General features: G+C 45.7%; 1 protein-coding gene across 1 annotated transcript in view; it reads right to left on the bottom strand.

Annotated features, from left to right (window-relative positions):
* The window catches only part of CCDC40 (coiled-coil domain containing 40), a 59,588-nt gene that overhangs the window by 36,711 nt on the left and 6,222 nt on the right, over positions 1–16,655 (bottom strand). Inside the window, exons 3-7 of the mRNA XM_030206607.1 lie at positions 16,202–16,355; positions 13,839–14,011; positions 9,186–9,269; positions 8,082–8,301; positions 3,185–3,342 (exon numbers count right to left, since the gene is read on the bottom strand). Coding sequence (XP_030062467.1) covers positions 3,185–3,342; positions 8,082–8,301; positions 9,186–9,269; positions 13,839–14,011; positions 16,202–16,355 — 789 coding nt within the window. The remainder of the gene's footprint in view (positions 1–3,184; positions 3,343–8,081; positions 8,302–9,185; positions 9,270–13,838; positions 14,012–16,201; positions 16,356–16,655) is intronic.

Raw genomic sequence — 16,655 nt, forward strand, 5'->3', positions numbered from 1 at the left:
GTGTAACTTAATGTAAGAATCGGACGATAATACGTGCATTGTCCTAGTGTTTAAATTTCGGTGACCTTTTGAGAATTTACCCAATAAGGGGCAATTCTGTAATGTGTGCTAAACGTTAGGTGCCCAAAGTCTGGGCACTAAGGTAGCATCGTTTAACAGCACATTAAAGTTACTGAAGACTTATTTGTTCAGATCCCCCATAACGATCTGACTCCTAAATTACATCAGATACAACTATTTTGGAATTCTTCTAACTTGTTCATTTTAATCACATCCTCATCATTGTATATTATATCTTGTCCTGATATCGTTATGGTATGTTTATCTATTTATACACTCCTAATTCTACATGATATTCTTATGTATCTCTTTGTTATAGTTCTGAATTTCTTATTCCGTCAATATGATTGCCATGATATTCTTATGCACCTTATCTGAATCTGTATTCTGAAATTCTTATTCCATTAACGTGAATGTTGTTGTAACATATTGTAAGCCACATTGAGCCTGCAAATAGGTGGGAAAATGTGGGATACAAATGCAGCAGATAATAATATTAATAATAATAATAATTTGTGCACCCCTAATGTATTATATAATACTAGCAATAAGTCATAAGAACATAAGAATAGCCATACTGGGTCAGACGAATGGTCCATCTAGCCCAGTATCCTGTTTTCCAAACATGGCCAATTCAGGTCACAAGTACTTGGCAGAAACCCAAATCGTGGCAACATTCCACACTACAAATCCCAGGGCAAGCAGTTGCTTCTCATGTCTGTCTCGATAGCAGACTATGGACTTTTCCTCCAGGAATTTGTCCAAACCTTTTTTAAACCCAGATACGCTAACCGCTGTTACCACATCCTCCGGCAAAGTGCTCCAGAGCTTAACTATTTGTTGAGTGAAAAAAATATTTCATCCTATTTGTTTTAAAAATATTTCCATGTAACTTCCTCGAGTGTCCCCTAGTCTTTGTACTTTTGGAACGAGTAAAAAATCGATTTACTTCTATTCGTTCTACACCACTCAGGATTTTGTAGACCTCAATCATATCTCCCCTCATCTGTATCTTTTCCAAGCTGAAGAGCCCTAACCTCTTTAGCCTTTCCTCATAAGAGAGGAGCTCTATCCCCTTTATCATTTTGGTCGCTCTTCTTTGAACCTTTTCTAATTCTGATATATCTTTTCTGAGATACGGCAACCAGAACCGAACGCAATACTCAAGATGCGGACGCACCATGGAGCGATATTTTTGGTTTTATTCACAATTCCTTTCCTAATAATTCCTAGCATCCTGTTTGCTTTTTTGGCCGCCGCCACACACTGAGCAGCAGTCAGTCATCAGGTGCCAAAATTCAGCCATCACCACTTACATTTATACCTGCCATACAGCTGGCATGAGTTGCCTAAACGCAGCAGTTAGTACCCGACAGTATTCAATAAAGACGTCTCTTTTCAGTTACCCACTAAAACACCTTAGGCCCCAGTTACAGAATAGCACCTGTCATTTCACCTCATCTTAGTGCTTAACTTGCTTTTGAGCACCAAACATTAGAATTAGGAGGATTAAGGACGATGCTCTAACTGGACACCATGTTCCCACGCCTTATGTGCATGTCAATGTACAAAATAGCAGCCTGTTTGAGCGTAACTCACAGCAAAGTGACCAAGCGCTATTCCGTAGGTGGCATGGCGCATTCACGTGAGTGGAGCATGGAAGAGCTCAGCTGGGCTGCCATATATGCGCACAACTTAGAGAATCCTGCAAGTTACACACACTCTTGCCGCATTTATGCCAGATATAGGGCTGATTTAGGTGTGAACTTGTAAACGTAAGGCGCACCAATATCAGGTTACACTGCTATTCGAGAATGGAATCTGGGCGCCTAGATGCTCTCATTGCGTGGTATCGGGATGCCTAAAAGTAGGCGCCACCTAAGAATTTCTTCTTTAAAGACCAGCTGACTAACACAAATCGGAGGCCCTTCAGCAGCAGGCTGAGCTTGGCTTCCTAAAGGAAAAGTCCATAGACCATTATTAAAATGGACGTGGGGAAAATCCACTGTCTGTTTCTAGGATGAGCAGCATAAATTGTATTGTACTGTTTTGGGATCTTGCCAGGTACTTGTGACCTGGATTGGCCACTGTTGGAAACAGGATGCTGGGCTTGATGGACCTTTGATGGACCTTCGGTCTGTCCCAGTATGGCAACACTCATGTAATGTACTTAGGATTCTGAATGGAATGTTGCTATTCTTTGGGGTTCTACATGGAATGTTGCTACGATTTGGGTTTCTGCCAGGTACGTGACCTGGATCGGCCACTGTTGGAAGCAGGATGCTGGGCTTGATAGACCTTTGGTCTGTCCCAGTATGGCAACACTTATGTACTTGGGATTCTGAATGGAATCTTGCTACTCTCTGGGGTTCTACATGGAATGTTGCCACGATTTGAGATTCTGCATGGAATCTTGTCACTCTTTATTGGATTTTGCAGATCGTTTGCCTTGTTGTTTTTTGGGACATTCTTTGGGGTTCTACATGGAATGTTTCTACTATTTGCGTTTCTGCCGGGTACCTGTGACCTGGAATGGCCACTGTTGGAAACAGGATGCTGGGCTTGATAGACCTTTGGTCTGTCCCAGTATGGCAACACTTATGTACTTGGGATTCTGAATGGAATCTTGCTACTCTCTGGGGTTCTACATGGAATGTTGCCACGATTTGAGATTCTGCATGGAATCTTGTCACTCTTTATTGGATTTTGCAGATCGTTTGCCTTGTTGTTTTTTGGGACATTCTTTGGGGTTCTACATGGAATGTTTCTACTATTTGCGTTTCTGCCGGGTACCTGTGACCTGGAATGGCCACTGTTGGAAACAGGATGCTGGGCTTGATAGACCTTTGGTCTGTCCCAGTATGGCAACACTTATGTACTTCTCTTTACTCTCACACAATTCACTGATTAAGGGCTCTAATTAGTGACTAACATACATTAATTCAAATTAAACAGAGAGACAGAAGAGTGATGGAGCTTCTGTTATTGCACCTGCATTAAATCACATTAAAGTGTGTGAATATACATTAAGACTTCTTAGTAAATATGGAGCAGCCTTTGAAAAGAGCTTGGTCTGTGTATTCTTCAAGAGCTCAGGACTTTGCCTTTCTCTCATGGGTGGTACCTGCTTTTGTTTCTGATCTTCTGCTTTCATCCTCTCCATCTCGGCCTTGTGCACCACCCGTTTCATCACAGCAATGTCAGCCAGGACGTCCTTCTTCATGCTCTGAACGTAAAAAAGCCGCAGGGACAGATTCTCCACCTCTGTCTGCAATACGAGAACTTGGGGAGACACAACAAACACCTATTGGTATCCTGTGATCACCCTTCCTGGAAAGAATTTGGGGCAGGGGTCTGTTTTCTTTGCTGCTTATTTCTTCTGCTAAACAGGATTTCTCTTAGTCCTCACAATTAGCATTTTTTTCATTGATTCTAGGAAGGAATTAGTTAGTCTTATTCATGTTGAGTGTCATCAGTACAGTACTTAAATCTCAGCAGATTTTGTATAAAGCTCAGGATGTTTTCTGCTCATTGTTACATTTTTTTTCTCCTCCAGAGTTTTTCTCACTCCCTCCTTAATTGTTGGCTATATATTTAAGGGTATATTTTTCTACTGCTTATTTGTGGGACTTTTGGGTTGCTCAGCGGTTCATTATTGATGGTATTCTCAAATATTTCTGCAGCTGGGCTTGTATCTATTCACTGAAATGAAATCTGGCCTGCCACATTTGTTCTTCTAGCCACAGCCTTTATTCACAACTAGCCAGATTTTTTCCTGTTGTTTTATAATCTGGCCAGGGTACCAGGCCTTCTTCCAGAACGCTGTTTTATAAGGGTCCTGATCCTGCAGAACATTATCTTATGCGCTCGGGGACAGTTTATAAGAATATGTATTATAAAAAGCATAGGCCCTGCTAATCAAAGCAAGTTATCTGATTGCTGGCAGGTGGTGAACGCACAACTTGCTTAGGCATGTATTTTCAGCACTTAAACAAATAAAATTGGCCACATTTTATCTGTAGAAGAAGGGGCTGGCACTTCTTTGAGAGGTACAAACGTTTTTGCACATGAAATGCTGATTTACATATAAAACACAAGAAGTGTAAGCAGGTGCATATTTGTAGAGCTGCATGCTCAGGGGAGGGGTCCGAGAAGAGCATGGGTGGATGATGTCATGTGATGTCAACACTGTTACCCTGATCCTTATCTGGATACTACTACTACTGATCATTTCTAAAGTGCTACTAGACATACGCAGCGCTGTACACTTGAACATGAAGAGACAGTCCCTGCTCGATAACGGTCCTGTGTATCCGACTGATCCCTGCTCCGCCCCTAGAGAATGCCACTGAAGATTCGGGTATGGTTCTGATCGGCAGGCCACTGAATATTGGGCAGTTCGATTGTCCACTTATTCAGTGGTTTTCTCTTGCTTTTTTTGGACTTTCAGCCCCTACTGAAACTATGGTGCTCTGGGCCTTCCTTTGAAACTACCTGGGGGGAGGGGGGATCTTACCTCTCCACTAACCCCCTCTGAAATTTATTTATTTAAAAATATTTCTGTGTCACCCAATCACATAGCTCTAGGGGATTAAGTTTATGTGACTTCAGCGTTCAGATGAGCAGTATTTGCGCGCTTATAAAGTTATCCGGAGGTAATATGTGCGTGGACACAGAATGGGTGAAATAAGAGTGGAAGTTATGTGTGTATTTTACATTCCATTGTGTCCCTCAACCCAGTCCTCGGGACACACCCAGCCAGGCAGGTTTTCAGGATAACCACACTGAATACGCATGAGAGAAATTTGCATCCAGTGTATCCACTGTATGTAAGTCTATCTTATAGATATTCACTGTGGCTACCCTGAAAACCTGAATGGCGGAGTATATCCTGAGGACTACTACTACTCATCATTTCTAAAGCACTACTAGACGTACGAAGCGCTGTACACTTGAACATGAAGAGACAGTCCCTGCTCGACAGAGCTTACAATCTAATTAGGACAGACAAACAAGACAAATAAGGGATAAGGACAAAGGGTAGCAAGATTCCGGAATCTGAAAGAGTAGCAAGATTCTGTGCGGAATCCTAAAGAGTAGCAACATTCTGGAACCCAAAGAATAGCAAGATTCCGGAATCCTAAAGACTACTACTACTACTTATCATTTCTAAAGCGCTACTAGACGTATGCAGCGCTGTACACTTGAACATGAAGAGACAGTCCCTGCTCGACAGAGTTTACAATCTAATTAGGACAGACAAACAGGACAAATAAGAGATAAGGACAAAGAGTAACAAGATTCCGGAATCCCAAAGAGTAGCAAGATTCCAGAATCCCAAAGACTACTACTACTACTCATCATTTCTATAGCGCTACTAGACGTACGAAGCGCTGTACACTTGAACATGAAGAGACAGTCCCTGCTCGACAGAGTTTACAATCTAATTAGGACAGACAAACAGGACAAATAAGAGATAAGGACAAAGAGTAACAAGATTCCGGAATCCCAAAGAGTAGCAAGATTCCAGAATCCCAAAGACTACTACTACTACTCATCATTTCTATAGCGCTACTAGACGTACGCAGCGCTGTACACTTGAACATGAAGAGACAGTCCCTGCTCGACAGAGCTTACAATCTAATTAGGACAGACAAACAAGACAAATAAGGGATAAGGACAAAGGGTAGCAAGATTCCGGAATCTGAAAGAGTAGCAAGATTCTGTGCGGAATCCTAAAGAGTAGCAACATTCTGGAACCCAAAGAATAGCAAGATTCCGGAATCCTAAAGACTACTACTACTACTTATCATTTCTAAAGCGCTACTAGACGTATGCAGCGCTGTACACTTGAACATTAAGTGACAGTCCCTGCTCGACAGAGCTTACAATTTAATTAGGACAGACAAACAGGACAAATAAGGGATAAGGACAAAGAATAGCAAGATTCCGGAATCCCACTGTAGCAACATTCTGTGCGGAATCCCAAAGAGCAGCAAGATTCCGGAATCCCAAAGAGTACTACTACTACTTATCATTTCTATAGCACTACTAGATGTACGCAGCGCTGTACACTTGAACATGAAGAGACAGTCCCTGCTCGACAGAGCTTACAATCTAATTAGGACAGACAAACAGGACAAATAAGAGATAAGGGAATATTAAAGTGAGGATGATAAAATAAGGGTTCTGAACAAGGGTTAGGAGTTAAAAGCAGCATCAAAAAGGTGGGCTTTTAGCTTAGATTTGAAGACAGTCAGAGATGGGGCTTGACGAACCGGCTCAGGAAGTCTATTCCAGGTATATGGTGCAGCAAGACTAGGTTGAGAACCAGTGCTCCAGACCAATCTAGACCGATAGCGACTGAGGCCCTGATGCACAAAACTTACCGGGGTAACAACTTATTTATTTATTTATTTATTTATTGCATTTGTATCCCACATTTTCCCACCTCTTTGCAGGCTCAATGTGGCTTACAATAATTATGAATAGTGAAAATACATTAGAAAATAGACATAAAGAGGCATATTTTCAAAGCACTTTGGGAGGCTAAGTGCTTTGAAAATAAGCCTCTTAGTGTACAGAAGGATCTTGGGTGACATGATAATGATAAGACATGGTAGTGGTATAGCAAGCATATATTATAAGACAGCTCTGAATATATGTGGAGGAGTTGCGTTTCTGACCGGTTCTAGCTGGTTTAGCGTGCACTGTAGTCAAAGAGTAATGCACAAAGGGGTTCTGCAAGCCTTTTTCCGTTCGCCGTTAATTGTATGCTAAAATATTACGATGAGATAATTAGTATGTAAATGTGCATTCCAAGGGATGCACAGTCATTTCCGAGCGCTGCACAGAAAAGCCCGCCTACCTTTAAGGAGAGAAATTTAACGGGAGGTCTGGAGCAGCCACAGCATGTCAGTGGCTTGTCGGAGGAGCAGTCTGCAGTGTTTGCATGCGTGTGTTGTGTCCCACATGTAACAGCAAGTAATGGAACAAAAAAAGGTTGGAGAACATTGTGAAGCCTGTCCACGGTACTTGCAGTTAAAAAAAAAATGTGCGAGGTGGCCCCGGTGCAGCCAGCAGAAACAGGCAGCTTTCAGCACTTTCTGCGACGACTTACTGCTGAATGACTGACTTGCCGGTGGGGTTGGAAGCTGGAGCAATGCCGGTCCAGGTGCGGAGAGGGAGGAAAAGCTGAAGGCATGTGGTTCCCCTGCACCTCTCCTGCTGGTGCGTACAGTGGCACAAGATTTGGAGTCTCAGGAAAGGCTGAAGGTATTTCGTGAGCCTCATGGTTTTTCCTTTTATTATTTTCTTTTGTCTTCAGCACTTCTCTGGCTGTCGTGGGTTGCAGGGAATCTTGTGTTGCAAAAAAAAGAAAAGAAAAACTACATGCTCGCAGCACGCGCTGTTCTGAGCAAGCACAGAGCAGCCATGCTTAATGTTTGGCTGTCCTGCGCATGCACAGCTTAGTGGGTGGCTGCTGTATGCATGTGCGGGCTATTTCCCTACCAAGCTGTGCTGCTCACTGTTTTTGCGAGCAGCTCAGCTTGGTAGGGAAATAGCCCACACATGCATACAGCAGCCACCCACTAAGCTGTGCATGCACAGGACAGCCAAACATTAAGCATGGCTGCTCTGCACTTGCATGCGATTTTTTTTTGGAGCATTGATCACTATTTCCACCTCCGGTAATTTTTACAGAGGTGGAAATAGCGAGTGGTGCTTTACAGGGCCATTTGTGCATCGGCCACTGAGAGCTGACTTCTCCTCCTATGCAGTCACCAGATCGTCAGTATTCTCAGTCTCCAGCAGATGGCGACTGAGAACTGACTTCAGAGTGATCCTTTCCGTGATTACAATCAAAGTGGTTTACATATTATATCAGATACTTATTTTGCACCTGGGGCAATGGAGGGTTAAGTGACTTGCCCAGGTCCCACAGAAACTAGTCTGTACTAGGATGCAACAGTCTGCAAAGCCCGCTCCTGCTCCCTTCCCTACAGCGTCTCATTCGCTACCTCTCTTGCGCTCCTCATTGGTCATCTCCCGAGTCTTCTTATACATCTCCCTGATGACCTCCAGCTCCTCCTCCCACTGCCTGCGCTGCGTGACTGCCTGTGAATGGCGGTCATGCTGTTTCTCTAAGCCCAGCTGCAGCTGTGCCAGTTCCTGCTGCAGGCCATAGAGAATCACGCCCAGCTCCTCGCGTTCTTTCTTGGTTCTCCTCAAGGATATCGACTAGAGAGAGAAGAGAAAAAACAGTTATATGAAATGGCACCTGTACCTGGACACAGCACTGCTCAGGAGCCACAGCGATGATGCAATATCTAACTTAGGGCTGTAGGCTTATTTTCTGAACGATAACAAAGTACCAACCATATGACAAGAGAACAACATAATATATTGCGAGGCATGAAAAGTCATAACAAGACAAAGAGAACGAAGGACCTTGACTCTTATAGTTCTCCCCCAATCAAGAATGCCTCTCAACATAAGCCTCACCCTCTCCAAAAAAAACAAAAAACCCAGACACACAGGGGGATTCACTTGCAACACAGGAATGCAATCACCCAAACCTAACATGGAGTTGCAATGTGTTTAAAATGAAACTCCAAGCCCTAGAAGGAAGGAAGAAATCTAGGGGTCCCAAATTGACAAAAAGAGTTTCTTTCTCTTAAGAAGCAGCCCCTCATCTGTAAACTTATATTTAATGAGTGGAGGAGTGGCCTAGTGGTTAGGGTGGTGGACTTTGGTCCTGGGGAACTGAGGAACTGAGTTCAATTCCCGGCACAGGCAGCTCCTTGTGACTCTGGGCAAGTCACTTAACCCTCCATTGCCTGCCACATAGAGCCTGCCATGAGTGGGAAAGCGTGGGGTACAAATGTAACAACAACCCTCATTCGGAGCCCAGTCTAATGGAAAGATACAACCCCAGCTTCTGCATTTCTCAGGTGAGTTGTCTTCAATCCAACGATCATTTCTACCTTTCCTATTCCCGTTAGTCTGAAATGTTTAAAGGTGCTTTCGATCAAGGTTTTGCCCTTGACGTTTCAAGGCTGTCAGCCTGCATGATAGGATCTCCCTTAGTTGCCAGGACAGTTCCAGCCTTGGATACAACGTACCATTTCATGGACGTCCAGGTTCAAGGGCTGCAGCTGTTTGGTGAGGTAATTCTTCAGTGCAGACTGGAATCTTGTCATCAGAGGCTACAAAACAAGCACAAGAACGTTTGGATCACTTTAAAACTCTGGCCCAGCTTTAATCCGGAAGAGCAATTTACTATTACTACTACTACTTAACATTTCTAAAGCGCTACTAGGGTTACGCAGCGCTGTACAATTTAACATAGAGGGACAGTCCCTGCTCAAAGAGCTTACAATCTAAAAGACAAGTGAACGATCGGTCCGATAGGGGCAGTCAAATTGGGGCCGCCTGGATTTGCTGAACGGTAGGAGTTAGGTGCCGAACGCAGCATTGAAGAGGTGGGTTTTAAGCAAAGACTTGAAGATGGGCAGGGAGGGGGCTTGGCGTATGGGCTCAGGGATTTGGTCTGAAGACCCATCCAATTCCATGAAAGAGCTGCTTAATGGTGGATCATTCTATTTTTCTTCCGAAGCTTCGGCACCGATCTTACCATAGTCTAAAATGCTGGCTGCCTTATTAGCTTGAAAAATCAGTTTGGTTTAAAAAGAAACTAAAGCTGTACATTTCAGTCCTCATGTCCTCATAAGACCTCATGTACTCAATCCCTGTACACCATTCACAAATGCCATTTGTTCAGCAGTACAAAAATTGTTTTTGAAGTACCTAATCTAAAATTAAGTCGTAATATGATACAGTTTTACATGGCGAGAAGCACATCTAGACTGCACTCCATCTTAAACTCTATCGGACTGATCACCTTCAGGACTTATGATGGGGGGGGGGGGTGGGGGTGGGAGTTGAGCTTCTTTTGACCTGGTCAGGGGGGTTTCTAACACAGTACTGTACCAAAGAGTGATGGTATAACATTTATTTTGCATGACTACTACTAATAGCATTTATATAGCGCTACCAGACGCACGCAGCGCTGAACACTTGACATAGAGAGACAGTCCCTGCTCAAAGAGCTTACAATCTAGGTAGAACAGACAGGCAAGGGAATTACAGGGTAGAGAGGAACAGGGAGGAGGAGAGGAAATGAGTAGCGGTTAGGAGCCAAAAGCAGTAGTGAAAAGGTGAGCTTTCAGTATAGATTTAAAAACAGGTAGAGATGGAGCTAGACGTATGGGTTCGGGAAGATGGTTCCAGGCATAAGGTGCCGCAAGACAAAAGGAACGAAGTCTGGAGTTAGCGATGGAGGAGAAGGGGGACGTCATTTGTTCAGACAGCGGAGTTCATGGAGAGGAGTGTAGGGAGAGATGAGAGAGGAGAGGTAATGAGGGGTCATAGAGTGAATGCATTTAAAGGTCAGCAAGAGGAGTTTGAACTGTATACAGAAGCGGACAGGGAGCCAGTGAAGTGACTTGAGGAGTGGGCTAGTGTGGGCATAGCGATCTTGGCGGAAAATAAGTCGAGCTGCAGAATTCTGGACAGATTGGAGAGGAGAAAGATGATTGAGCGGAAGACCAGTGAGAAGTAAATTGCAATAGTCTAGGAGAGAAGTAACGAGGGTGTGAATAAGGGTTTTTGTGGCGTGTTCAGAAGGAAGGGGCGAATTTTGCTAATGTTGAAGATAAAGAAGCGACAAGTTTTGGCGATTTGTTGAATATGAGCAGAGAAGGAAAGAGAAGAGTCGAAGATGACTCCAAGGTTACGAGCCGAGGAGACAGGGAGGATACGAGAGCCATTAACAGAGATAGAGAATGGGGGAAGAGGGGAGGAGGGTTTAGGGGGAAAATGAGAAGTTCAGTTTTAGCCATGTTTAATTTGAGATGGCGTTGAGACATCCAGGCAGCAATGTCAGACAAGCAGGCAGAGATTTTGTCCTGGATTAAGGTTGAGATTTCAGGGGTGGAGATGTAAATCTGAGAGTCATCAGCATAAAGATGGTAATGAAAACCATGTGTGTATTCACAATTATGCACCTTTCTTTCTGTACTGTTCAACTTGGTTTAACTGTTTTTTTCTTTTTGTTCAATATCTCTCTATATAAAACGCACCTCCAACGTTCTAATGAAGCCTCTGTTAGCCAACATTCTAAAGTGAAGGGGGTGAGATCGCATTGTGTCTGCCCCACCCACGCGTCAAACGTGATGACGTCGAGGGCGGAGCAATGACACTCAACCAATCGCAACGCTCGGCAGCGAAGCGTCAGGGAAGGAGGCGGCGCTCTCGACGTCTAGCCTTCCCTTCGCTGTGTTCCGCCTTCTTCTGACGTCAAGGATGACGTCAAAAGAAGGCGGAACACAGCGAAGGGAAACCTAGACGTCGGGAGCGCCGCCTCCTTCCCTGACGCTTCGCTGCCGGAACCGGCACGGAGGTAAATTTAAAAACAAGAAAAAAAAAAAAAAACAACCATGTTGGGGGGAGAGAAGAGGGTGGCCACTAAAGAACAACAATGGGAGCGGCAGGGCAGGGGAGAAACGACAGCATGGATGCGAAGGGGGGGGGGGGGGGAAGAAGAGGGCGGCCCAGGCTGGGACATGGGAGAGAGAGGAGCATGGATGCAAGGGGGGTCATGAAAGGGAGACAGGGGACTTGCTGCAAAAGGATGAATGGAGGCGGCAGGGGACAGAGGAGCATGGATGGGCATGGATTGGGATGGCAGGGCTCAGGAAGAGAGGGCAATTGCTGGAAAGGGATGAATGGAGGGGGCAGGGGACAGAGGAGCATGGATGGGCATGGATTGGGAGGGCAGGACTCAGGGAGAGAGGGAAATTGCTGGATAGGGATGAATAGAGGGGACAGATGGGCATGGATGGAAATGGATTGCAGGGCAGGCCTCAGGGAGAGGGGGCAATTGCTGGATAGGGAAAAATGGAGGGGCCAGGTGACAGATGAGCATGGATGGGCATGGATTCGAAGGGCAGGACTCAGGGAGACGGGAATTGCTGGATAAGAATGAATGGAGGGGACAGATGGCCATGGATGGATATGGATTGCAGGGCAGGCCTCAGGCAGAGAGGGGAAATGCTGGATAGGGAAAAATGGAGGGGCCAGGTGACAGATGAGCATGGATGGGCATGGATTGGAAGGGCAGGACTCAGGGAGAGGGGAATTGCTGGATAGGGATGAATGGAGGGCACAGATGGCCATGGATGCATATGGATTGCAGGGCAGGCCTCAGGCAGAGAGGGGAATTGCTGGATAGGGATGAATGGAGGGGCCAGGTGACAGAGGAGCATGGATTGGAAGGGCAGGACTCAGGGAGAGGGGAATTGCTGGATAGGGATGAATGGAGGAGACAGATGGCCATGGATGGATATGGATTGCAGGGCAGGCCTCAGGCAGAGAGGGGAAATGCTGGATACGGAAAAATGTAGGGGCCAGGTGACAGATGAGCATGGATGGGCATGTATTGGAAGGGCAGGACTCAGGGAGAGGGGAATTGCTGGATAGGGATGAATGGAGGGCACAGATGGCCATGGATGCATATGGATTGCAGGGCAGGCCTCAGGCAGAGAGGGGAAATGCTGGATAGGGAAAAATGGAGGGGCCAGGTGACAGATGAGCATGGATGGGCATGGATTGGAAGGGCAGGACTCAGGGAGAGGGGAATTGCTGGATAGGGATGAATGGAGGGCACAGATGGCCATGGATGCATATGGATTGCAGGGCAGGCCTCAGGCAGAGAGGGGAATTGCTGGATAGGGATGAATGGAGGGGCCAGGTGACAGAGGAGCATGGATTGGAAGGGCAGGACTCAGGGAGAGGGGAATTGCTGGATAGGGATGAATGGAGGAGACAGATGGCCATGGATGGATATGGATTGCAGGACAGGCCTCAGGCAGAGAGGGGAAATGCTGGATACGGAAAAATGGAGGGGCCAGGTGACAGATGAGCATGGATGGGCATGGATTGGAAGGGCAGGACTCAGGGAGAAGGGAATTGCTGGATAGGGATGAATGGAGGGGACAGATGGGCATGGATGGATATGGATTGCAGAGCAGGCCTCAGGCAGAGAGGGGAAATGCTGGATAGGGAAAAATGGAGGGGCCAGGTGACAGAGGAGCATGGATGGGCATGGATTGGAAGGGCAGGACTCAGGGAGAGGGGAATTGCTGGATAGGGATGAATGGAGGGGACAGATGGGCATGGATGGATATGGATTGCAGAGCAGGCCTCAGGCAGAGAGGGGAAATGCTGGATAGGGAAAAATGGAGGGCCAGGTGACAGATGAGCATGGATGGGCATGGATTGGAAGGGCAGGACTCAGGGAGAGGGGAATTGCTGGATAGGGATGAATGGAGGGGACAGATGGGCATGGATGGATATGGATTGCAGGGCAGGCCTCAGGCAGAGAGGGAAAATGCTGGATAGGGATGAATGGAGGGGGCAGGGGACAGAGGAGCATGGATGGGCACACACACACACTCTCTATCACACTGTGTCTCACATACACACTTGCACACACTCTCATTCTCACACACACACTCTCTCACAAACACACTCTCTCTCTCACACACTCACACTTTCACTCTGACTCTCAAACAGTCACTCTCACATACACTCTCCCAAACATACACACTCCGAGGAAAACCTTGCTAGCGCCCGTTTCATTTGTGTCAGAAACGGGCCTTTTTTACTAGTATAATAATGATATGATACAGTTTTAAAGTCCTGGACTCACTTACATGGTCTGGGTCCAGAACCACCAGCTCAGTTTCCTCGTCTTCCTCCTCACTGTCCTCCGTTCCACTGCTGTTGTCACTGTCTCCATCCTCACTATCTGAGTCACCCAGCTGTGGGTTAACCTGCAGGACTGTGGTATCGGAATGGGCAGAGGAGGTGGTAACCCCTGTGTCACCTGCACTCAGAAGACAGAACACAGGAAAAGAAGACATTCTTAAAGTACCCTATGAGGAAAAGTACAGATATTACCAACTAACATCAAACGGCAGGGATGCTTAGCTGCTTTTACTCTGCATGATTTATTCTTTGAAATACTTAAAAACACTGGGGCCCATATTTGGACTGTGGGAGGTCTGCTGCCCGTCTCGTCTTCCGCCAGGGTCGCTTTACTCATACTACCCCTCTCCTCAAGTCACTTCACTGGCTCCCTATCCGTTTTCGTATCCTGTTCAAACTTCTTCTACTAACCTATAAATGTACTCACTCTGCTGCTCCCCAGTATCTCTCCACACTCGTCCTTCCCTACACCCCTTCCCTTGCACTCCGCTCCATGGATAAATCCTTCTTATCTGTTCCCTTCTCCACTACTGCCAACTCCAGACTTCGCGCCTTCTGTCTCGCTGCACCCTACGCCTGGAATAAACTTCCTGAGCCCCTACGTCTTGCCCCATCCTTGGCCACCTTTAAATCTAGACTGAAAGCCCACCTCTTTAACATTGCTTTTGACTCGTAACCACTTGTAACCACTCGCCTCCACCTACCCTCCTCTCCTCCTTCCTGTCTTTCTTCTATGTTTGTGCAGCGCTGCGTATGCCTTGTAACGCTATAGAAATGCTAAATAGTAGTAGTAGTACTGTTTCCAGTGACCGGCATTGACTATCTGGTTTATTTTTGGCTGTTATAAACATAGTTGGCTAATTCAATATTCAGCACTGTCTGGCTAAGTTCACAGCTGCCAAAGATAGGCTTCCTATTTCACTGGGTCAATTTGGCCACTTAACTTGGCCAGCGAAGTGCTGGACATTCACGGATAGCTGGTTATATCACGCGATATAACCGGTTAGCCGCTATGTGCTGACCGCAAATATTCAGCGGGCGATGACCGGCTATCTCTCACTGAATATTCGCGGATAGCCAGTTAAGTGTTATTTAACTGGCCAGGAGCTGTTCCTGGCCTGTTAAATAGCACTGAATATCAGCCAAACAGTATCAAGAGGTGAAAGATCTGATAAAGAAGAATGCATTTCACAGCAAGATGAGCAATGATTGGATGAAAGTCAGAGGCTAAGCAGAAATTATGTCTTACCTGATAATTTTCTTTCCTTTAGTCCTACCAGACTAGTCCACTGCTCATCAACCAGTGAATGAAGACAGAGAAACAAAATAGTTCTGTGTAATTCACGCCTTAAAGGCACCATACAGCCCTTTTTTTCTTTGTCTCCATCCAGTGGTCAATGCACATAATCCATATGTTTTGGACTGGTCTGGTATGGACACATGAACAGTGTGTGCTGGAGAAGAAGAAGGAGGGAGCAAAGGGGACTGGGTAGCAGCCAAGAAAAGACTAAAAGTGAGGAAGATCAAGAAGAAAAGAAGATTTTCTCCTCATGCTGGGCAGAGTGGACTGTATAGGACGATGGGTACGGGACAACTAAAGCACGGGATAATGATAAGAGTTTCACACTTGGTAAACTACTGAATTGCAATAGAGTTCTACAGCAGTGAGAAGGGCAAAGATTCCACAGACAGCATCAGCCATTAGCTGGCAAAAGGCTGAGATCAGATAATGGGAGACACCAAAGCTATCCTGGGGAACAAGTCAAGCACCCGCCCACTGATCTGACTGCAATGCTGAATAAATGTACTTACAGTGACTACATGAGAAATGCAAAAGTAACAAGGAAATTGAAGTGAAAAGTCTTTTTTCCTGTCAATAATGGATTAAACAGTGGTAAAGCCTCACTGATTTGGGCCTTTCTCCTTTTATGCTTGCAGCTCAGTCAGAAGTGGTCCCGACTGGGCTAGTCACCTAAGCTCTCATCCACAACTGCCTTTATTTTTACAGTCCTTCCCAACTTAGCCTGTCATCACAAGGCCAATCCCCAGCCAGAGGCTGTAAACCGCAGCTCTTACCTGTACCCGGCTAATGTGGACCTGGGTATGTGGCCACTGTTGAAATTCTCATCCCACAGGGGCTGTGACCTGTCACTGCAACCTCCCTGATCAACCTGGAATGCACCATGATCTGGGCCCCTGGGCCAATCTGCTGCACTTGGTGCTCAGCATTTGGCTAGTGCTAAAGGCCATAGATTTTAAAGAAGGGAAGTTACAACACTGTATATTTGGGTAAAGCAATTGCAGCTACCTGACTCAGCAAAGAGCTCATCCTTTGCGGTAACAGTAGAGGCCTGACTGCTGGCTCTTGAGGAGGTCTGTCTCCTGCTCGTAGTTAGATGCTGCGCTTGGTCATGCGACTTGAATATGATATCTCCCACCCCGGAGGGGGAAATTTCACCTGACTGTACATGGAAAACAAGCACAGTAAAAAAAAAAAAGTAATATTAGAAATTCCTCATCAATATATAGTAAGTTCTTACATAACTACTCCATAATTCTATATACAGCACTCAAAATTGTGCATGCAAATTTGGACACATGCCAAATTGTGTGCGCAACGAGCCAATTAGCGCCGATAATTGGGCACTAACAATTATTGATGCTAATTGGCAATAATTGGAATTTAGTCGCTATTCTATAAAGATGTGCACGGAAATTTTTCCACGTGGATCTGAAAAGTGGGCGTAGTCATGGGCGGGTCA

Source organism: Microcaecilia unicolor, chromosome 6 (assembly GCF_901765095.1).
Source record: "Microcaecilia unicolor chromosome 6, aMicUni1.1, whole genome shotgun sequence".
Lineage (NCBI taxonomy): Eukaryota > Metazoa > Chordata > Amphibia > Gymnophiona > Siphonopidae > Microcaecilia > Microcaecilia unicolor.